This window comes from Rhinatrema bivittatum, chromosome 3 (genome assembly GCF_901001135.1).
Source record: "Rhinatrema bivittatum chromosome 3, aRhiBiv1.1, whole genome shotgun sequence".
NCBI lineage: Eukaryota > Metazoa > Chordata > Amphibia > Gymnophiona > Rhinatrematidae > Rhinatrema > Rhinatrema bivittatum.
In genome coordinates this window covers 560549622-560573959 of record NC_042617.1, presented here as the reverse complement: position 1 = coordinate 560573959, position 24338 = coordinate 560549622, and the positions used below count along the sequence as shown (strand labels likewise).

The following is a 24338-nucleotide window of genomic DNA, read 5'->3' as shown; positions in this document are numbered from 1 at the left end:
AAACTTATTTGCATGTCATTAAACCCGGGCCATTAACACGACCTAATGAACATGTTTTAATGGCCAGTGTTAATGCGTTTTTGCGCATTGGCTTTCTAGTATGAAAACTTTTGAAGCAACAATGCTAATGAAAAACTGCTCAGATGGTTCATTTGCCAACTAAATTATGAAAAAACATTCAAATATTCTAAAGTTTTTGAAAGTTCCTTGAGTTAGCTACAGCTACAATTATCAGTCTTAGTAAATAGGAGAACTGCTGAGTTGAGACTTATCAGAAACAGAAATGGGCATCTTGTTCAAACATACAAAGCACCAATGTAGTAGGAAGAATCCAAGAATGGACACCAGGAAAGGGATCTTTAAAACCAATGGCAGTGCTGTAATACATGGGATGCATACTTTATTTTTAAGAGCTATATAAACATAAGAAAAGCAAACTAGGAATAAGACTTAAAATAGAAACCACAGACTCCCAGAAAGAAGCAAGAGGATATTTTAATAATAACACAAGCAATAAAACAATTATTATTTTTCTTGCCATTAACAGAATCTAATATCTTAAAATGTTTGATAGCTTCAATTTCAGAGTTCCCCATCAGCCTTCTCTAGTGCTGATGCCAGCGCTAAAGATCCATATTCTTTCAGGTGATGATATCATGCTATTACAGGCTGAAAAACAATAGCCTTCTACCGCTCTGTGACTGCATTCATAGAAAACTCTTAAAGTAAAACCTCCCGCTTTATTAATCTGCCAATGTTTTTAGGTTTGGTTTTCATACTTGTCTTGTTGGTAGGGTTACACTGCTCTACAGAAATGTTTCTAACTCATGTCCTCTTTCATGACCATTTATTTTACATAAAATCCTTTCTTCCATATGATAAAAAATTGAAGCATTTAAGCACATTACCCAACCAGGGAATTGTGGTACTTGAAAATAAGTGAGTACTACAACTGAGGTATTGAGCAGAGGAGGACTATTTTTAATGTATTATATTTAGATGTTAGTGGTTGCTCCCATATGTGATAGGTTAGCGACAGGGAAGTTCAACTTTGCAGTTACAGTAAGCTGTAAATGTGGTTGTATTTGATATTTGTTTGTGTTTTTTAAATTTCATTTCAACAGTGCTAAAACCAGTGAAATACAGAACGAATGGCTCAATGGATTGGCATAAAAACCTGGGGATACTGATCCTTACACACCACTGTACCAAAGAGAAATACATTTCACAAAGTCTGCTTCATGCAGAATAACAGCAAATAGTGCAGTCACTATTTTCCCTTTATCACGTGAAGCAGACTGTGCCAAGTCTTTCAGCTTCACAAATAATAAAGTTTGTGTGTACTTTTGCAAAATTTAATTTCAACATATTTAATGAGCTGTTGTGATGCAAAATTCTGCAAAGTAGCTCATTAACCATTAGTGCATAGTAAAAGTATGCGTGAAAGTGTTTTTTCCTTGGGTTTTTTTTTTGTCGGCCCAGCTGTGGATTTTGGTGCTTGTGGACTTCAACTACTATCATTACCTGTGACCTGAGAAGCATCCATTGTCAGGTGCTAGGGTATTAAAGGGAGCAATCATGAGTCTGGTCATATTTCCTACCTGGATCTAAACAGCAGTATCTCCATTGCCATGGTCAGGAAATTGCCTGGCTCCAACCCAAAAATTGCTCAGTCACTTTAGCAATAGATTTGATTCTCCACAAGTCACTGATGGACTACAATGAGCAACCGTCAACGTCTTTATCAAGAAGGTACTGTGACTCTGATGCATTCCGCTCCCTATCGCAGTGTTGCAGCACAAAGTGGACAGAACTGACTTTGCAATTAGCTACCTACCAACAGGAAGTTAGTATTGTTCAATTTGGTTCTTAACCGCATCACCTGCACCCATCTTGGGTAAGGAATATAGCCAGTGAGTCCTTGATTGTGGAGGTCACTGATGCATCCCTTTAGAAAGGCAGGATTCTGCTGAAGCACGAACGAACTGAAATTCACCCCTTGCATCTTTTGCTAGTTACTCTGACTTCCATGTTTCAGAAAAGATTGGGAAGGCTCTGCCTGTGCAGATCCTGCGGAAGCTGAGTTTGAGGTACTGCATCTTCCAGGCAGGTCTAGGATATGCCATGGTTTGGAAATGGCATTCAAATATGTCGTGGATAAGCTTCCCAAAAAATGAGAAGCAGAAGAAAGAAATTTCTCTTCAATGTCCACCTTCCTGGAAAGATTCAACGTATATTGTCTCCAACCTGCTTCTTCTTCTTCCTGTTCAGTTTTCTAGCTTTATTTTGCTAATTACAGAATGAATCAATTCCCATCACTTACTTTGTCGACAAATAACATTCTAATAAATAGATGGTACAGTTGTTTGCTTGGTGCTTTTCTCAATATTCAACTTCTTATAGCTGGCAGGGGGAAACAGTTCAGTCTGGTGGCAATGCCAAGTTTTTTACGGCAATGATGGAACCTTTGCCGTATTGGTTGGAAAAGATTCCATCAATAGGACACTACATAATTTTTTAGAAAGCCATATTAAGAGCAAATACTTAAATACAAACAGTGTAGAACATGTATCTAAAATTTAATTTCTTTGAGTTGCATAAATAGTGTTAACTGCTGAGCTCTTTACTAACTTTGTATCAGCAACAGGGATCAAACTACAAGAAAAACAAGGAAATGTGTGAACATTACATGATGCCAAATGTCCTTCTGTGGTACCGAAAATTGCATCTGGTTAAGTCGAGGCAGGGCAACATTCAAAATGCTTGATGACATCTCAGTGTGCTCCGACCTCCCTGAGATTTCAGCTAATCTAACCGGCCTGTTTCCCTTAAGAAGGAGAAAGAAACTGAGATTCTAAGTGTAGAGACATCAAGGGCACATGACAGTGTGAGTCAGGGTCACTGGGTGCTCTACTTTCTATGAATGAACAATTCAAAAGTTATTAGGAGGGCAGACAGACAGACACATACACACAGATATAATGATCTTGCAAGGCCAGCATTTCTATAGACTAAAAACTTAAGATCTTCTCTTTTGCTGTATCTGCTCAAGGCTATCATGTGACCAGGTTGTTCTTCTCTTGCTCAGGTTGTTCAGGAGGACGAGTAGAAATAGGTGGGCTTGGTGTTTCCCAAGATTTCATCCTCAAACATGGGGAGGCAGCAGAACACGATGGCGCAGCCAAACATGATAATCACGCAGCCCCACGTAAAGCCATAGGTCCAGCTGTACACATACTTTTCATTGTTGTCTTCCAGCTCTTCTGTGAGCTTTATCGGATAGATGATCAGGGCAATAAACTGAAGTACGACTGAGCAAATAGAAAGAGAAAAGGAAGAAGATGAGACATTAGCACCAATGCTGTTAATTCATTGCACTTCGATGTCATCCATCATAAATCTGCCAATCCTCTTCGCACACACTAAAACTGAAATAATTATGTAAATATCCATACTTTCATGAATCGGATCTTTTAGATCTAGGTATGGACACAAATATTTGCAGACTTCCACTTGTGTTTTAAGCTTTAGAAGCTTAGATATTTTGAATACGTTAAACCTCTGGATGTGTGAATAGGGCAATTCATGCAAATAACTGAATTTTTAAAAATTGCAATAGAAAGTTGTCAGCAGATCAGCTCACACATTACCAGCTTTATTACAATATGCATGGTTCTTATTATACCTTTTTATATAAAGAGGGGTCCTTTTCAAAAGTCATTTAAGGGGTCATTTATCAAAGTGCTATATGGCATTTTCGCATGCGAAAAACGCCTTTAACACATGCGAAAACACCATAACGCATGGTGCAATGCAAATTAGGAAAAGGGGAGGAGTTTGGGGTGAGATTTCTGGCCAAGTAGGCTGGCTTTGCAATGCCATATTGCACAGTTTTAACTACACCTTTTTCAATTGCATTAAGGCTTTATAACACTTTGCAATGTTTTTGCGAATAGCATTTTCACTATTTGAGTGAGAGAGAGAGAGACTAGCTATAAGGTCCTCATAGTAGTTAGGTATTTATACCCCTATAGGAGGCTCACCTAGCTACTCGAGGTGAGTTTTAGGTATTAGTGTAGGAGTTAGGGGCCACTTTGACAGGCAGAGTGCGATGTACGAACTTCGGCGTGAGGAAATGAGATTTGTGCCATGCTCTCTCAACCTAGCTTGATGTTACCCAGTCCATTAAGCTAGTTTGAGAGAACATGGCACAAATCTCATTTTTGTCATCAAATCTTCACAAGAATGCACTGTTCTGTTCGTACGTCACACTCTGCATGTCAAAGTGGCCCCTAACACCTACACTGATACCTAAACCTCACCTCGAGTAGCTAGGTGGGCCTCCTAGAAAGGTATAAATACCTAACCACTATGAGGGCCTTATAGCTAGGTGCTCTCTCTCCTAAAAACACTATGTGCAAAAACATCACAAAGTAGCAGTACTACTTATCCGGATAACTTTTGAAGAAATCTGGATAAGTCACAAGTTATCCGACTACATGTATTTATTGCAGTGCTGTGGCCCAGTCTTACATGAACCTTAAGCAGGAGTAAAGATACTTGGATCTGTGGTCAAATTAAAGATGCATATGCATCTGGGTGTTTGTGGGCAGCTCTGCATGTGGATTAGAGGCTGTTATTGCTACATCTTTAGTAGCTACTCCATCTAAGTGCTTCAAGTTATCTTTTTTCAGAATATAATGATTTTTTTTCTTTTGACAAATATCTTCTGAATAAATGCTGTTAAGACAGCTGCTTTACAAGTTGTTTCACTAACCTCTCTCAGAGAAGAAAAGAACACAGCTCATAAAGCAAAACAATCCAAATAAATTCAGGTTTAAGCATTCAAATTCAAGCAGGTCAAGCTGACTCTGATTATCCAAACAGACACCAGAAGACCCATATCTGGATTCGAACCAAGCTGGAGGAGGTTTATCCTTTTCAAATTACAGGGAATCATTCATGCCCTGGATTTCTGAACCTATTTGCAGATATTTCAACACAGATCATTTCCACATACAAAAAAAATGCGTATTAATCTACAAAAATGAGAATGTAGACAAGTTTGAGATCCGAAAATCTTTCTTTTTTTTTTTTGCTTGGTGCCTTAGTGCAACTTAGAAAATATGAGAATACTTCCAAGATTAGATGCATGGATCTTATTCACTCACAAAATTTGAAATGTAATTGAACCCCTGGCTACACACAAAACATGTTAACAACTGGTAGTAATGAGAGAAAGACTATATAAAGAGTTTAGCAATGTTAAGTGAAGTTTGAACCATTTACTAAGGGGAGGTGGAGAGAGCAGGTTCATCTGTGGGGTCACCCAGATGCCCAGACACGGATTCTTTCCCTGGATAGTCAGGCCGTGTTAGCTCAAGACACAGAGGCTCTGGATGTTGAGTCACTGCCCCAAACAAGCCAATACCCTACACTTCACTAGGCCCATCTCAATGTTTCCACCAAACTAATGGCATTAATCCCTGAGGTCTCAAATTGAGGAGATCAGCTTACAAATAAGTAATTTAAAGTTTTCTAAATTAAATGCGTGGATTTTATCAAAAGGTAAGAGGCAATCTGTGCTTTTCTCATTACTCTGTGCTCCAGCTGGCACGGCATCCAAGTAACTCACACAATAAAAGCTAAATGATCGAGGAGGGTTTTCTGCGTCAAAGTCCCGGAGTTTTATAAAGCAACCGTAGGCCTTTGTTCGTTGATGTACATTTTTGGAATTGAATCTTACCGGCAAGGAAGAGCAAGCTTCCAATTAGTCTTGCCAAGCCGAGCTGCGGTACACACAGGGCCACGAAGGAAAGGATGAACGAGAAGATCAGGAATATGAAGCCAAGGACCGTCAGGGCAGCTGTTGCTTTTCCCCAAGCTTGAAAAAAAAAAAAAAAAAGAACAGAGAAATAATGCTATTAAAACTGCAGAAAATCTCCATTACCTCTGAGCTCAGTGCTGGTCTGAGTTTAGTGTACAGTTTCCTTTGATCCTTAAGCCAATGATGAGTCAGAGCAGGCACCGCAACTTCTAACTTAGCATAAGTGGCATACAACCATCTCCATTCTAAGTGCCTTTTTTAGGTATTCTCCTTTTAGAACGGCTTAGATCTACTATAGTCCATATAGGAGGTCTACAAACAATTTTAAATAAATAAATACATTTTAAAGTTCTTACTCCCTGTTGAATGTAACTTTGCCTCTTCCACACCTTTTGTTGATTTACGTTAGTTGTCACTACAGTTTGTTTTTTTTTACCCTGTTCGATGTAAACCGATCCGATATGGTTTTATCTATGAAGGTCGGTATAGAAAAGTGTTAAATAAATAAATAAAATAGAGCTGTATCACCTGTCTCTGTGCATTTGTCATTAATTCAAAGCATAGGCAAGTCAGGTAGAAGGATCCGGTTTTCTTTAAAACTATCTCTAATGAATTCTAAAATGGTGCTTAAATTGAAGAACCAGAGGACTCGCCCCCTTATAGATAGCTGAGAGCATAAACAATCCCCAGCCACCTCCACTCGCCACCAATGCTATTGACTTGTTGTAAGAACTCACATCACAACGCATGACCTAAGACATTTATTTAGTTCTTTATTCCTGCTTATATGCCGCCAAAGCCAATTGCTCTAGGCGGCTCACAAAATAACATACATAAAATAAAACAAACAACATAAATGCCACAAGAGTGGCTACCACTCAAATCAGAAATACAATTCAGACAGAGCCGGAGCAAGGGTGTTAGGCACCCTAGGCGAACCTTCTGCCTTGTGCCCGCTCCCCCACTGGTCCCCGACCTCATTCACTGAGACGCCACTCGTGACCCGCCAGTGTTTGCTTTTCTCAGCCGCGAGCAGGATGGGCTCCACTTGTGGCCCCTCATGACTGCTCTTCACCACCCCCTAATGGTTGGCACCCTAGGTGACCGCCCAGTTCACCTAATGGGATGCACCGGCCCTGAATTTAGATAAAACCTTATCAGAACATCAGTCAAAAGCAAGCCTAAAAAGGTGAGTTTTCAGTAACCCCTTAAAGGTTTTAATACAGGTTATTAACCACAACTCTTGCGATAAATGGTTCCGCAATATGGGAGCTGCCACAGAAAACGCCCCCTCAGGTATCTTGGCCAGATGGAACGGTGAGCAGGCCACGTTGTGAAGATCGCAAGGCCCGTGATGGATTGTAGATCCTTAATAGACAATTAGCCCAGGGACAAGAATCCAAAGCTAAAAGCTTGTGCGCGAACATGGCAGTTTTGTAACTTACACATAATTCTACAGGCAAGCAGTGAAGATGAAACTAAATTGGAGAAATATAATCCCTCATAAGCGGTGCCTGAAATCAACCGAGCAACCACATTCTGTAGGAGCTGCAATGTACACAAGGAATTGACAGGAAGACCAAAATACAGCATATCGCAATAATCCAACAGAGGCAGACAGAGAGTCAGGATTAGATAGCAAATGCGTCAGACCATGTAGGTTCATTACTTGAAGAAGCCAGTTTGAACCACTTGTCTGAACTGGAGTCAATAATCACCCCTAAACTTTTAATATTGTCAGAAAGTTGGACATTGCAATTCTCAGTTTTCAACAGAGGGGACAGAGTAAGGGCATCCCCATGGTGAATGATTAAAAGATCTGTTTTTAAGAGATTGAGCACCAATTTATTATGCATAAGCCATTGACGAATGGCGGCAACACAGCAGGAAATAAAGGCCATAGTCTCATCCCAAAACGATCCCAGTTGAATATAAAACTGGATACCATCAGCATATAGGCGATACCCCAAGGGCAGTCCTGCAAGCAAACTTACAAATAGGCTGCGTATAGATATTAAAAAGCAAAGCCGACAGGGCTGACCCTTGGGGAACACCAGTCAGAATTGGATGCCAAGAGGAGGAAATGCAGCCACCTGCAATTTTTGCAAACAGCCTGAAGAGAGAAACTAGGCAAGCACTGTTTCAGTTAAGCCGGCGCCATCTTTAAAAATGGCGCGGGCCATCCAGTGCACCTACCATGTGACAGGAGCCGACCAATGGCACCGATAGCCCCTGTCACATGGTAAGAGCAAAGGGCCATCGGCGCCATTTTGATTAGTGGCAGCCGACAGCCCGAGCGCGGGAGAATGCTCCTGGGACCCCCGCTGGACCACCAGGTATTTAAAAATGTTTGGGGGGGTCCGGAGGGTGGGGGGATACTAACAAACTCATTTTAAAGGGTCAGGTTGTGTCCTTTCTTCCCGCCCCCCCCCCCCATAATGATAAGAAAACCCACTAAATTAATCGTGGGGTTTCCTATCGCTATCGGGGACCCCCCCATATCTGACGATATTTTCAATAGTCAGATAAACGATTCACATCCCTACTGACTTCTCCTTTATTGGGTATGACAGGAAGCTGCTCTTGCTTCCTTTATTCTCTTCTCTTTCACCCAGATCAGAGCGAGATATCACCAACTCCTGTTCATATGGGCCCGGCCGGACACCAACTTGATCTTCCCCTGCCTGGCCTGGCAGTGAGGCTGCTGATGCTCTTGTCACCTCATGGGGCCTGGATGTGAAAGCAGGAGCATAAGGGAGAAAGGTGCGTGCTCTATAGATCCGCTGCTGCTGTCTCCTCATCTTCCCTGCCTCAGTGCTTCTTGCCCACATCTACTGCTGATAAAGAGGGAGAGAGATGCTGGATTGGACTGAAGGCTTTTCTGCTGGCTGGGAGCCAGGAGGAGGGGGAAATGTGCTGGGTAGGAAGGCGTGGGAAGATAGGGAGAAAGAGATGAGGGAAAGGAGGTTGGGGTTCCTGAGTAGAGAGAGGAGGAGGCAGGAGGGGATGGGGGCTGCTGCACAGGGAGGAGAGATGGAAGTGGAGGCAGAGATGGAGGTATGGGACTGCTGTGTTGGGGAGAGGGGAGGTCGGGGGATGCTGAGCAGGAAGGGGTGGAAAAGAGGTGTCAGATGCATGCTGGGTAGGGAAGTGCAGGGAGATTTGAGCAGGGGGAGAGAGGAAGCAGGGGTGGGGGCTGTCGGGAATGTTGGACAGCGATACGAGCAGGTGAAGGGATGATTAAGTAGTTGGGAAAAGTGAGAGGTGATGGGGGCATAGAGGGGAGTGACGGGTACAGTCAGTTTTGAGTGCGATAAATTCACGAATCGCGTTAACAGCGGGAACCTGTGTATCGTGTGCGCCATCCACGGTAGTTCCGGACAGCCTGTTGCAAGAGAGAGAGAGAGAGAGAGAGAGAGAGAGAGAGAGAGAGAGAGAGAGAGAGAGAGAGAGAGAGAGAGAGCCGTACTATAGTGCCTATGCCCTACATAGGTATTTGAATCCCTATGGGAGGGCTACCTACTAACTCGGGGTGGGGATTAGGTATGAGCGTCGGGGGTTGGGGGCCACTTTTGCATTCCACATGAGACCTACGGACAGAACAGTGGTCTCTAGTGCAGATTTGCTGGCCGTCGGAGTGAGGACGCTCACACCAAGAAGTGGTTTGGGCAACGTTCTCTCCACCTAGCTTGATGGACACTCTACCTGGGCAACAACATGCTAGGTGGAGAAAATGTTGGCCAAATCTCCGCTTGGAGTGAGCGTCCTCACTCCGACGGCCAGCAAATCTGCACTAGAGACCACTGTTCTGTCCGTAGGTCTCATGTGGAATGCAAAAGTGGCCCCCAACCCCCGACGCTCATACCTAATCCCCACCCTGAGTTAGTAGGTAGCCCTCCCATAGGGATTCAAATACCTATGTAGGGCATAGGCACTATAGTAAGTCTCTCTCTCTCTCTCTCTCTCTCTCTCTCTCTCTCTCTCTCTCTCTCTCTCTCTCTCTCTCTCTCTCTCTCTCTCTCTCTCTCTCTCTCTCTCTCTCTCTCTCTCTCTCAATATCATGCACTGCGATAAAACCCTGAAAGAATCATTGTGCAGTGGGAAAACATCACCCCCTAATGTGTTACCAATGTGATATTGGAAAATAAGGCCCATAGTCATAAAAACTGGGCAGTTTTTATGACTATGTCTCTACTTCAATAAAAGGTTTGAAAAAGATCAAGGCATCTATTCCTTTGTATATACCTGATGGTTAACATAGATTGCCTACCTCTTTGCTTTCTAGTTCTTCAGTTTTGCAGTGCATGCACATTTGTAATTTGTGGTCTTGTATTCTATATTTGGTGAAGGCAGATCTGTCTGTGTCCTGTAGGGATGTGAATCGTTTTTCAACGATTAAAATTATCGTCCGATAATGTTTATATCGTCTTAAATCGTTATAGAACACGATACAATAGAAATTCTAACGATTTATCGTTAAAAATCGTTAAATCGTGTTAGTGCACACTAACTCGAGTTAGTGCGCACTAACTCCCCGTTAGTGCGCACTAACTCGATTTAGTGCGCACTAACTGAAAATGATACAAATAAACACTTTCCAGGTCACTGAAGGTCAGTTAGGAATGAATATGTGTTCCTATTGGCTGGCTGCCCTCTTATCTATTGATATTACCAAGGTTACCACTGAGGTGATGGTTGGGGGGATGGGAAATGGAACTGGAAACTAACGAACACCAACAGAAAATGAAACAAAGTGTTCACACTTCCCAGGTCAGTAAAGGTCACTTAGGAATGAATATGTATGTATGTATTCCTATTGGCTGGCTGTGCTCTTATCTATTGATGTTACCAATATGGTTGGGGGGATGTGAAATGGAAACAGTTGGAAGCTTGACAAAAAAGTAATGTAATGATCAGCACTCACGTGACTAGAACTTGTTTGTTTATTATTTTTGTTAGCAGGCACCTGAAATGCTAGTGCATGTTGAATTTGCCAATCACTGTGCATTTTAGAAAGGTGGTCCTGGCTGGAACTGTACACAGTTCAAATATATGTAATTGATTGTTGGTAAGTGTATTTTTTAAGTAGCCACACTGGCACCAGTATGTTTACTTTTCCTCCTACTTAACTCACTAGCTCAGCTTTGTAAGAAGGGCTTCTCTGCTTGTGTGTTGTTTTTGTTTGGTGTGAGGAGAGCAGAAACATCAGATCTTTATTCAATCTACTACAGTCATCTCTTACAGTGCCCTATCCCTATTAATACCAGGAGTGTTGTGATCTTCCTGCACACAGTGCCCTAACCCTGATACCAGTCTGAGACAGCTCCCTCCCTGCATTACTAGTGAGAGGCTGGCTTCACAGACAGGGGGGAGCTGCCTGACCCTCACTCCTGACTTCCCCCATGTCCCAGCTAGTGAATGGTGTGTGGGTGAGGGGGGGGGGGGGGGGGAAGGATGGTGAAGTCTGAGACAGCTCCCTCCCTGCATTACTAGTGAGAGGCTGGCTTCACAGACAGGGGGGAGCTGCCTGACCCTCACTCCTGACTTCCCCCATGTCCCAGCTAGTGAATGGTGTGTGGGTGAGGGGGGGGGGGGGGGGATGGTGAAGTCTGAGACAGCTCCCTCCCTGCATTACTAGTGAGAGGCTGGCTTCACAGACAGGGGGGAGCTGCCTGACCCTCACTCCTCCGGGGTATTGTGATCTTCCTGCACACAGTGCCCTATCCCTGATACCAGGGGTGTTGTGATCTTCCTGCATGCAGTGCCCTATCCCTATTAATACCAGGAGTGTTGTGATCTTCCTGCATGCAGTGCCCTATCCCTATTAATACCAGGAGTGTTGTGATCTTCCTGCATGCAGTGCCCTATCCCTGATATCGGGATGTGTGCAAGAAGATCACAACACCCCCGGTATCAGGAATAGGGCACTGTGTGCAGGAAGATCACAACACCCCCAGTATCAGGAATAGGGCACTGTGTGCAGGAAGATCACAACACCCCTGGTATTAGGGATAGGGCACTGTGTGCAGGAAGATCACAACACTCCTGGTATTAATAGGGATAGGGCACTGTGTGCAGGAAGATCACAATACCCCTGGTATCAGGGTTAGGGCACAAGTTCTAGTCACATTGACTGATCACATTACTTGTTTTGTCAAGCTACCAACTGTTTCCATTTCCCATCCCCCATATACTGTCAGTAGGAAACTTGGTAACATGAATAAATAAGAGGGCAGCCAATAGGAATACATATTCATTCCTAAACTGACCTTAACTGACCTGAAAAGTGTCAAATTGTATCATTTTCAGTTAGTGCGCACTAACTCTCCGTTAGTGCGCACTAACTCCCGTTAGTGCGCACTAACTCGAGTTAGTGCGCACTAATCGGGAAAAAACGATTTTTAACGATTTTTTAACTAAAAAATCGTGCCTAAGACGATTTTCTTGCCCTGCCACACGATTTCTATCGTTAAGACGATATGGAAAACGATTCACATCCCTAGTGTCCTGTATGTAAACCAGCATGATATGATCTTATCATGAATGCCGGTATAGAAAAACCTTAAATAAAATAAAATGTATGTGACTGAGATGAGGTACTTTACTAGCATGTAAGGATTTGTATCAGCCTTATTTGTTGTATTCTCTCAATAATATATTGCACTGTAGAGTTAGTGCTGCTGAGGTATGGCAGGTTTGATAGATGTGTACAGAGTGGGGTTTGTTTGTATTATTTTACAGTGCACCTGGTAGCAGAGGGAGTTTGTGATTCTGTTATTAAGATGAGACCAGAATCAGAATATCTTTTTTTGTATGGTGAGTTGTACAGGGAAATGTCTTAGCTTTGCTCCGCACCCATTGTTAGGCAGCAGGGACTCCTGGGGATGCAAAGCAGATGCTTATATTTAGTCTCATGTTGGTCATGTGATCAGTGTGTCACTCATGTGAGCATCATCTCTCGGGTGTGTCCTGATAGAAAAAAGGTTGAGAACCACTGTCTTAGACGATATAATAATGAAATGAAGATGCACAGTAATGTACCTTCCCATGCGTATTTACTTACCATTGATAAATGCAAAATTAACACAAAATAACAGGCAATAGGGATCTGCATTCAATTGAAATAAAAGTGTAAAACATGACAAATGAGCCCATTTTTGTTTTTTATCAAACAAATCAAAAAAGGAAAAAAAAATGTCAGTAATTGTACTATTTGGGGAAAATAGGGTACACTATTAGCAAAAATACAAAAATAATAAAGAAAAACCTAAAAACAAAAAAAGAACAAAAAATCTCCAAAAATCAAAATGAATGCAAAAAACTAGTGTGCACATCCCTAGAAAACCAATCATTACCAAAACTAAAATAAGCTACTTTGCAACTTATGTGTGTCTGTGCTTTGATTTATCCTGTCTAGTAGTTTATTCTTTTCCTACCCTCTCTCTTAACTTCCATGCTTGCCCCCTCTTGCAATCGAACAGGTCGCATACCCCAAAAGCCAGGCCAGAACCAGAACCAGAACTGGAGCAGGAAGAAACACTGCTGTGTCTGCTCCTGCTGCTGCCATCTCCTGTGACTGAGGGGTTTTTAGGAACAATCAGCTGTGGGAGTGGAGGATGCCGCAGCAGTTCCACGCTTACGACCCAGAGAAGAGAGGAACAGTTAACCTTTGGAGGGCAGGGACAAGGCTCCTGTATCCTCCTCCCACCAGCAGCCCCACACAGGAGCCAGCTTTCTCCCAGTTACTGCTCCCATCAGTGCCAGCTCTGCCCCTACTCCTCTCCCCTAGCCAGAGGCCTGAATGGGTGCCTCGGGGCCCCCTCCATCTCATAGGGCCCAGTGCGGTTCCACCATTTGCAGGGGTCTAAAGATGGCCTTCTCCGTCACCCCCTCCTGTCCCGCCCCGTCCTCTCCTGCTGGGCCTCAGCATTTCTCTGTGCTCCTGAATGGGGCCGGTTCCACCATTTGCAGGGGTCTAAAGATGGCCTTCTCCGTCACCCCCTCCTGTCCCGCCCCGTCCTCTCCTGCTGGGCCTCAGCATTTCTCTGTGCTCCTGAATGGGGCCGGTTCCACCATTTGCAGGGGTCTAAAGATGGCCTTCTCCGTCACCCCCTCCTGTCCCGTCCCGTCCCCTCCTGCTGGGCCTCAGCATTTCTCTGTGCTCCTGAATGGGGCCGGTTCCACCATTTGCAGGGGTCTAAAGATGGCCTTCTCCGTCACCCCCTCCTGTCCCGCCCCGTCCTCTCCTGCTGGGCCTCAGCATTTCTCTGTGCTCCTGAATGTGGCCGGTTCCACCATTTGCAGGGGTCTAAAGATGGCCTTCTCCGTCACCCCCTCCTGTCCCGCCCCGTCCTCTCCTGCTGGGCCTCAGCATTTCTCTGTGCTCCTGAATGTGGCCGGTTCCACCATTTGCAGGGGTCTAAAGATGGCCTTCTCCGTCACCCCCTCCTGTCCCGTCCCGCCCTCTCCTGCTGGGCCTCAGCATTTCTCTGTGCTCCTGAATGGGGCCGGTTCCACCATTTGCAGGGGTCTAAAGATGGCCTTCTCCGTCACCCCCTCCTGTCCCGTCCCGCCCTCTCCTGCTGGGCCTCAGCATTTCTCTGTGCTCCTGAATGGGGCCGGTTCCACCATTTGCAGGGGTCTAAAGATGGCCTTCTCTGTCACCCCCTCCTGTCCCGCCCCGTCCCCTCCTGCTGGGCCTCAGCATTTCTCTGTGCTCCTGAATGGGGCAGCAGCAGTAGCAGCAGCTGTGGGACAGAGGCTGTAGGTGGTTCCTTTAATCCTTTTCATCTATTGGGAGTAGCTCGATGCATTTATTTCACACATCCAACATGCTGCAGCTCGCTTTAGAGACAGCAAAGTTGCAGCACTGCCAGCTAGGGATCCACCTCCAAATTTTCTATTAATAAAAAAAAAAAAGCTGAAGGAGGGCCAGAAAATGGCTCAGGCTGAGTGCTGAATAATAATAATACGCATCTCAAGTAATTATAAGCACAAGAAGTTAAAATTTAGGCTGCATTCCAATCCTGCATGAAACTTTATTCTGTCATCATGCCGTTGAACGTTTTTGATTCCTTTGTTCCCATTCCCCATATTCAAATTATAAAATCAAATTCCCCATTTTGATGAATTCATCTCAAGATGATGAGATGCCCAGGCTAGACTGTCTCGATTATCCTTTTGATTTAACCATTCTATATTTCTCTACTGAATAGAGTACGTTATGAAGAAGTTAATTGTAAATAAAATTGCATCAAGCAATTTCTGGCCCCTCAGAAAATGAGTTTAACTCTGCACTTTGAGGATCACTTTCAAACAAATCCATGCGGTCCCATATATATGTATATATGAGCATGCGGAGATCTACTACAATATTTTATAACTTATACCTATTGTTATGTGCAGATTATAAAATATGCGTATGTCCACCCCAACATAAGGACATATGTATGTTTATGTGCAAATAACTGCACTGCATTGAAAGAGTGTATTTCAATGCATTGAACTTTTTTACCCATTTTAGAAATACATGTGTATATTTTACATGCAAAAGAAATAGAACTTGCTCAGGTAAAACCCCAAGTTAAATGCATAAGTTGATATATTTTTTAAACTTGTGCACGTAATTGAAAATTACCAGTTTTCTGATTCCTCCATCAATTTACCCAGTCTTTCTGCAGGTAATCAAGACTCTCCTGGTTCTTCAGCCTCAGCTCCCCCCAGTTCACCCAGACCTCCCACCCAACCGATAACTGATGACAGAGCTGCCTGATATCAATTATGTGAGATAATTAGCAGGTATAAAACTATGAGAGTAAGTCACCCAGAACACCCCTACACCATCCTTTTTTGCACACGTGCAGATGTGTACATGAAAGCAAAAAGACGCATATGTTTGATGTTCATAAAATAGTTTGTTCATGAGACAGGCTATTTACATGTGTTTATGCACATTTTTACACACGTAGCTATCAGGCCAAAACAGAACGGTGCGCTCAGCTGAGCGCACCGTTAGCCCCCGTTTGGCCGCGCGTTTTTGACACGCTAATTTTACCCCTTATACAGTAAGGGGTAATAGCGCGTGGAAAATGTACGACCAACCCCCCCCACCCCCCCCAAAACTAATAGCGCTCATCACATGCAAATGCATGTTGATGAGCCTATTAGGTATTCACCCGCAATACAGAAAGCAAAATGTGCGGCCAAACAGGAGTTAATTTCAGACGGCACCGGGCAAGTGTACAGAAAAGCAGAAAATACTGCTTTTCTGTACACCCTCCAACTTAATATCATAGCGATATTAAGTCGGAGGCCCCAAAAATAAAAAATCTTCTTAAAAAAAAGAAAAATCAGCCCGCGAGTTGGAAAACAGACGCTCAGTTTTGCCGGCGTCCATTTTTTGAACCCGTGGCTGTCAGCAGGTTCGACAACTGACGCCGGTAAAATTAAACATCAACCGTCAGACCTGCTGACAGCCGCCCGCCTCCTTATTAGCGCGGGCCCTAATTTAAATACTGAATCGTGCGCCCAGGAGAGATGCCTGGGCGTGCGTGGGGAGAGTGGGCGCTCACCTCGGAGCGCCGGCTCTCCTGCGTATTTTACTGTATGGGCCTGCTTGAACATTTACCCCACTGACTTGAGCAGTCTGAGTACAATGATACTACATAAAAAAGAAAGAGTAGAGCCGTGACATTTACAAGGGGAATTTTCAAAAGTAAACTGACTGTCTGGAAATTGCCTTCCTTCAATCCACATGGTCTTCTCTAGCATGGATTCTTTTATGAGGCATTCCAAAAGGCATATTTAGGGCAAGGGGGGAAAATAGCCCATGTAGATTGTATTTTCAAATCTACATGCATTTATTTTAAACCATTTATAAACCGCATTATCTTCCATTCTAGGCAGATTAGTAATCATAAACACTTTAGAACACTAACACACATAAAAGCATTTTACACATAAAAGCATTTTACAGACACCAGCTCACTTACGTTCTTCAGACACCGCATCTCTATAACTTCAAGACCCAAATGCCTAAACGAACCTCATTACTTTTACCTGCCTCTCACACGTCTAAATACATGTCTCTGATTTTAGGGTCTCTGGAAGAGATTTCTAGATTATTGGGCCTGCCATGGTGAATGTCCTTGACTCACAAAGTCATATCAAATGTCTGGAAGGGACATCTGGCTGGTTGCTGCCCAAAGATCTTAACAGATGCAAAAGCACTATTCATTCTGTTTTTCGTATATTCATTGCAAGTTTATTTGCAAACATCCATTGCTTGTTTGATGTAATATAGTTTGCCACCTGTATCAATGCCTCTAAGACAATGGTAGTCACGGGAATTGCCTAGGCCTACATTCCACCTCCCGTTCAGCTATTAATCTACAGATGGGTCACAGGTAAATATTAACCAAGGTTGCAGACACTGTGAGTCACCCGTTTCTAGGGGGATCCATAAGGACGTGGACTTTTGAACCATTAGATGCTGAACACAGTCACCCAAATATGACTTAAACCATTTTAATACAAAATCGAATATCCCCAGCTCTGATAATCGTGTCAACAATAAATCATGATTTAAGGTGTCAAAAGTGGCCAAAATATTTAAAAATGCTAATGCATTTCTATTTCCTCAATCAAAGCCCTTTTGGAATAGATTTAGGCTGGACAACAGTAAAGTCTCTGTGTTTTGGGTTGGTTGAAAATCAAACTGGTATCAATCTAAAAACTTGTGATCCTTTAAGAACTCCTCCTGTGGCTGCTTTCGTACCACCCCTTCAATGACTTTTGCTAAAACTGGCCATGAGGAGGCTGGGCAATAGTCAGAGGGAAGTGATGGATCCAAATTAGTATTTTCATGATTCCGCGAACAGATGCATGTTTTAATTGTAATGGAAGATAATCCCTCTGAGAGTGATACCAAACCAATATCATCCCAAATAGACTTCAGGATTTCCATGGAACAAGGGGTTCAGCAGACAAAGAGGAGCTGTTCATTGCATCAACAAAACGGGTTATCTCACTGCTTGTGACTGCTGTAAAATGTCCTCATTTTTCTCAGTCATCGCCTTCTACAGATGGTACTAAGCTTAACTCAGCTGGAAAATGAGCACAAAGCTCCGTGATTTTGTTGTGAAAGAATATCACAGATTGATCACCTTGCACAGCTGAGTGCCCAGTGCAGGGAAAGGATTTACACGCAAGTGCAATTTTGTGCATGCATGGCGTAGGGGGTTCCGCACACCCTGACAAATTTCCCAAATGGATTTATGTGCTTTAAAAGCTCTGGATCAAGTCGGAGGGCGGGGGGAGTCTATGGGGGCTGTTTGAAAATGTCCCTCCTTGTGTCTGGACGGGAAAATGCTTTGTACATCCGGCCCATGAAGGTTTTTGACATTGCATGCATACCCAGTCAGACTCACAGGAACTCTCTTGGGAGGCAAACATTATACAACATTGTCATTTAAGCATTTTTTTTCCTATGTAAGGACAGTAATCAGAAGACAGATGATAATAATTATGTTTTAGGGAACAGGACTTGGGGATGCACAGCCCCTGCCATGGCTTCAGTTACAGGGAACCCAAAAGCTGATGACCATCCTATACTGATTGAAAGTGTATAGAATATAATAGGCCCAGGCTGGAAAAGGTTTCTTATTTCAAATAGCAGACATGAAACCTGGGAGCTTTTTAAATTAAAACAAAACTTAACTTTCTGCCCCAGTCCTTGGGCTCCTTCAAGCATATAGTGACAGACAACCGAGTTTAATGATCTATGCCTTTGTAATCCAATATGCTTTTTAAAATCAACCATAAAGGGAGCCTGACAGTCAAAGCTTGACCCTCTTCTGTTTAGACAGATTTATTGAACCGTATTGTGTTTTTCATGAGGCCTGTCAGATGGAAGCTCAATCTCAAATGTAGTTTGAAGGAAGCATCATTGCCAGAGAAAGTCTTGACCGACTCAAGAGTTATTGGGAGCAGGCTGATGACACAATGAATGATTTCACTTCCAACAATCAACTTTTCCACCTCAAGTTTAAAAATTAATTTTCCCATGTGTCTTTTTCATTAAAGTGACTTGTGCAGAGAGTAAGCAAAGATCTTGTCTGCTCTGATAAGGTAGGGTTTTGTGGGGTTTTTTTAAATGGAAATGGCTTCTGAGAATTTGTTTTCCACTAAAGTGCTTCATGAATGATTGAGTGCGAGTTATATTGTTATTTCATGCCCTACCTCATACTGAGTGGATTTATCCAAGAGTGGAAGACAGTAATACATATAATATGGAATATTTTGTTTCTGTACTGATTAAGAGATTGAGGAATATTATATGATCTATAGACTGATTCGTGTATAATGTGGAGCAAAAATCGATAAATATCAATGTTTTCATTGGATATTAAATTATCTCTGGATCATTTCAGTACATCTATACTAACATTGACATGTGTATGAGGCAGAGAACAAAAAAGAGATCACCATCTCCATACCTGCACTTACGTTGCCTCTGAAAAAATATTGCAAATCAATGTTAAAATTAGCTTGGACATCAGAAACAAAAAAAAATTCTGATGTTGCTATCATTATAACAAGAAACAGGTGAGAGAGAGACACGTGGTTTACTATCCTCATTTCTTCTAGTGTGTGGATACGACTTCTTAAAATTGTGTATTAGGCTGTATTGAAGTCTATGCATTACTTGTTCAGCAATGATACAGCTCAGCTGGAATAGCTCTAATATCAGCAAGTTGCAAATTAATATATATTACCAGTCTAAAATGAGGTTTTAGACAAAATATTCAACAGCATAGTTTTTTTTCATTTATATCACTATTATCTGTTTAAGGGATAGGCATACGAAGGGCTGCTCAGATGTAAGGTAGTCCATCAAGTCTAATCATAGTCCCATTAAATTATATCACTTCTTGAATGTATGTTTTCTTATTTCTTAAAATAACGTGCACGTTTAAATGTCCAAATTAAAAAACGCTTTCCTTATTTGAAAATCCTCTATTTTGTGACTTTAAACGTGCACGTTATTTTAAGAAATAAGAAAACATACAAGAAGTGATATAATTTAATGGGACTATGATTAGACTTGGTGGATTACAGCTGACTTTTCTTTAAGATGTTTATAGTGATTTCAATACAAAAAGGTGCTGGCGAATGATTTAGATAGAATTCAGTTATTATTTTTACTCAGCTAATCTGGTTGTTGTTTTTTTTGGCATAAGTGAAGCAAAATGAAATTAATATTAATCTTATATCTTGTAGAAAATATTTTTCTATGCTTGCATAATGCTTTCAGGATGCATAAACAGCTCCATTACAATAAGAGCCTCAGCTGTGGAAATCCAGAAAAGTAATTAAACTTCAGCAGCATGAGCACCTTGTGCTGAAGAATTCTCTTTCAGTGTCAGACTGAAGGGTATTAACGTTATTTCACCAGTGCTCGGTAAAATGCAGAAACACAGACTTATTTAGGCATTGACCCCCCATCTGCATTGAAAACTAAAATGGAATTAACATTGGGAGTATTTTAGGACCTTGCTTCAATTTAAGTTTTCCCCAACAAAGCAATATAAATCTTCCAAACAGTTTAATAGCAGTGAAATGGGCTTTTTTTTTTTTTTTTTTAGGGGAATTAACAAATCAGGAGAATTTAGGGGAATAAACAAATTATCCGTAAAAGTTAATAACGTTCACTATGTGCTGTGAAAAATGGCCAATGTATTTGATCCGATCCAGATAATTGAAATGATACTGGATTCATAACTTGGCTCTGGATCACTGACACAACGTGGGCTGAAGCTGTTCCTGAGCAGGAATGTATTTAAGGTTCCTAATCAGCCACGGGCACCATGAATGGTGTGTACTGGTTAATCAGATTGAGCGGCTGGACGGTTTGCAATGAATAGTGGTAAGAGGTATGAGCTGGTACATATTGCCTTGCAAACAAGATGAACTGGCCCCCGAATACCAAAGCAAACTATTCAATGGTTCACTGTTGGCGAGATGTACTAAGCAATTCTCTATAGACGCATGCTTAGGGCTAGACGTGCCAAAGGGTTTTTTTTTTTTTCCTATTTTGCATCTATGGGGAAAACCATTTAATACATCTGGCCCTTGAGAAAGAGAAGTTCTAGGAGCCGAATATTTGGTCTTGGAGAAACAGGCATTCTTTGAAGGCTGGGATAACTTTCAAGCAGAGAACACCAAAAATATATTACAGTTTGGTCCGGAAAGCTCATGTGCTACAATTTCTTTTTGTTGTTGTTGTTTTTTTTGGGTTTTTTTTTAAAGGCTGCCACACTCAACTGAATTTAAGAAAGCTATAAATGGTTTGCAGCATAGTATAACCAGTTTGTAACTCTTTTCCATTTTGTTGCGGTTGCCTGTTAATTATAGGTTATATATAATTATATGTTAATTATAGCTTATATATAATTATATGGAAAATGTGTGTATATGTGTGTGTGTGAGGGATGGGGAGGGGGGGGGTTATATTAAATTTGCTTCTTCTCTCACACCTGTAGAAACATCTGCGGAAGGTTTCCTAAAAGCTAATGTACAAGAACATCCATTATAATTTCCCTTGATACGAGAAAAGGTGCCACAATCTCCACAAAGAATCCAGGTTTAACAAGAGAACATAAATTGACCTCTTTCAGGCGCAACACCCTTCTCAGTAGCTACCGTTTTGATTCTAGTACTGGGAGGTGAGAGCAGGTCAGGTTTACGAGTGCTGTGACTTACGCTGGGCCAGGATCGACGTGCATTCCCAGTTTTCACTTCCGGGGGTGGTAGTCTTGCACCTCTGCCACAGGGAGGCGTGCTCCCTCTCAGACTCCGTTTCCAGCCACCCTCTCCCCGAAAGCGCGATGATGTCGAAGACAATGGCGCAGAGCAGCAGCAGCGGCAGGATCCACTTGCAGCGCGGGTAGGCAACGCCGCACTTGAACATCTTTGCTCGTTCCGGCAAAGCGCGCAGCGAAAAAACTTTGTCAGCAGGAACCAAAGTGAGGGAAAAAAAAAAAAGGCAGCGAAGAGGGAGCGAAGAGGGAAGCAGCCGGGCAGCCACACCTGGCACAGAGTACGCCCTGCATCTGGAGCTGTTTGTGAGAGCGCTGCTGTTTTATAGAGAGGATCTTTGGGATATGAACCAATTCAGCTCCACCCTCGTGATAAATTGCAGAGACCTGTTGGGCCAGAAATGAAGCCAAAGGGCTGGGCTGGTGTGGACTGGACTGTTTGGGCTACCTGGGTTAATCTCATTAGGAAGAAACTGAGGACTTGATTTAAGCGACTAAATATGCTGTAATGCCCTAATAAACCAAATTAACTGTTTTACAAGGGGGTATCACATAGCATTATTGTAGAGTAAGAGAATGCTTCCTGTTGTCTGATAACATCTCTTTCCTTCTGCTTGCCCCCATTCCCCCTAATGGCCAACAAATCATTGACCAAGTAAACCCATTTCCCAGGCAGGCACGCTTCAGAGACGGCAGCGCGCTTCTCCATGCACTGCGGCTTCTGCTAATGTGGGACAGGCTAACCTGTAAGGCCCAGAGGATCACACGCAAACAAAAACAATCCACACTCCGAGTCAAAAGAAATGTTATGGAAGATGAAAAAATAGAAATCGGTCCAGCAGATAACAGTCCGGATGTGCGAAGAAAAGGTGAAGACAGTACAGGTCCGAAGTCCTGGAAGTGAAAACTCTCAGACTGAGTAGTTGGGCAGGACTCTGAGGACCTCTTTCACTTCTCCCAAAAGGTGTCTTCTTCCTTTGAACCCCCCCATGAAATCAAGACAATCATCTTCTCCCACTCAAAACTGGATACCCAGTCTCTCAGATGACTTCCCTTCTCTCTCCAACTCTGGGAGTGGAAATCCTCGCAGTCTGGAAGCAGACGGCTCCCTCCTAGAAAGCAACTGTAATATGGAAAAGAGAGGAAAACTCATCTCTCCTTTCCCAGGATCTTCCCTTGGCTGCCTCTCCAGCCACCTGGAAAACATCTCTCCCCAAGCTCTTCTACATGACCTCCCCTAGTGACTCATTGAGTCTCCTGCACAGATTCCAGAACTGACCCCACCCTTTATGGGGACAGAACCTCTCTGTCACTCAAGCTAATAGCCCTTCCCTTGCTATGAAACCCCTCTGTTTCTCTATGGGACAGCCTAGCTACTGCCAGCCCTACACACGTATTATCTGCACAGAGACTGCCCTGCACCAGAAGGTCTGGCACATGCTGCTGTAACCCCCATCTCCTGGTGCTGAATTAATACTGACGGGGCCATAAAAGTATTTATAATTCTTTTGGGGCTGGATCCACATGCTAGCTCTCGCACAAGTCTCTTTTCCTCAGCGCCTAAATCCTTGGTTGCTGGGAGGGAAGGGATTTTTTTCCTTCCTTCAAGACCCGGAGTGACAGGGTTGACACATTATCTCTTTTCCCTGGGAGAGGTGTAACTCTTTTACTGCCGTGGGTGCCAATAACAGCCTCAGGAGACTCAAGTCGGAGTGTCCAAAATCAACTTTACCGTAGGCGACTCAGGTGTACTACTGGCACAGTTCAAAACAGATTTTTTTTAACCCCGTAGCAGGTCTCCTCAGTTGCAGTCCTTCCTCTCACCCTACAGGCTTAGATAAAAGGAGGTCCCCAGGTGGGCAGGGTATCTGTGTGCGGGTAGGAATCCCTACCCCCCCTCCAATGCTGGTGAAAATGGTAAAACAGTCTAAGCACAGAGAGCCCCACTTTTCATCTTTCCTGAGGGGGTGAAGACTCCAAGTGGGGAGGGTCCTCAATATATCTCAGTTTGGTTTTACCCCACAGTTCTCCAGATGCCTCAGTCTCTTTCGCTTTGTCTCTTGAGTCCCGCGATGGAAGGGATCCACAATGAAACACAATCTGGTAACGAACCCCAGTGCATCATTACACTTCCGTCATCCCTGGGCTTGGAGTCCAGCTCCTTCACCTTCTGGAAGAAAGCTAAAGCATGGCCTCAGCCAAGCATTCCCAACAGAGACTTCCTGTCCATTAACCTACTTATGACAGAAGTATTCCTAGTTCTACAGCAACAAACGAACCTATGAAGCTGTCTTTAAATATGTAGATTTTCAACCAGTATTGTTTATTGATATAACAGTATTGTAACCTACTTTCAATTTATTGAGGCCATTCGTGGTAAAAAGCAGAATATCAAATGCCAATAATTAAATAAAAGAAGCTGTGGGGGTACTGTGTGCACTAGACAAAAAATGATATGGAAGCTCACCATGGACCTGCCTTCTAATTTCATTCTCTCCTCACAGCCCGATTTAATTAGTGACCATTACCAATGAGCTTCTCAGCTCCCCCCTGTCTAGCCTGCCAGACAGACCTGGCTATGTAAGTGCCTGGTTTTCCACTGGGGACTTTCAGGCTCGTCCAGAGCTTGCAGCCAGCCAGACGGCCCCAACTGCAAGTTGATTCTAACATCACAGGCTGCCAGGCAAAGCTGG

General features: G+C 43.1%; 1 protein-coding gene across 1 annotated transcript; it reads right to left on the bottom strand.

Moving 5' to 3' along the window:
- Positions 1-378: 378 nt before the first annotated feature.
- Positions 379-21962, bottom strand: LOC115088323 (p53 apoptosis effector related to PMP-22-like). Its single transcript, XM_029596478.1, has 3 exons — positions 21590-21962; positions 5747-5884; positions 379-3311 (listed from the first exon to the last, which is right to left on the bottom strand). The coding sequence occupies exons 1-3, from the start codon at positions 21795-21797 to the stop codon at positions 3094-3096; spliced, it is 564 nt and encodes a 187-aa protein (XP_029452338.1). The 5' UTR covers positions 21798-21962; the 3' UTR covers positions 379-3093.
- Positions 21963-24338: the final 2376 nt, after the last annotated feature.

Bases quoted from the DNA above. Each gene is read 5' to 3' on its own strand.
- LOC115088323 (XM_029596478.1), bottom strand. From the start codon at position 21,797: ATGTTCAAGTGCGGCGTTGCCTACCCGCGCTGCAAGTGGATCCTGCCG. The intron at 5,885-21,589 runs GTAAGTCACAGC...TTTTTTTTCAAG, and splicing joins CACGTCGATCCTGGCCCAGC to CTTGGGGAAAAGCAACAGCT. The intron at 3,312-5,746 runs GTAAGATTCAAT...CTATTTGCTCAG, and splicing joins AAGCTTGCTCTTCCTTGCCG to TCGTACTTCAGTTTATTGCC.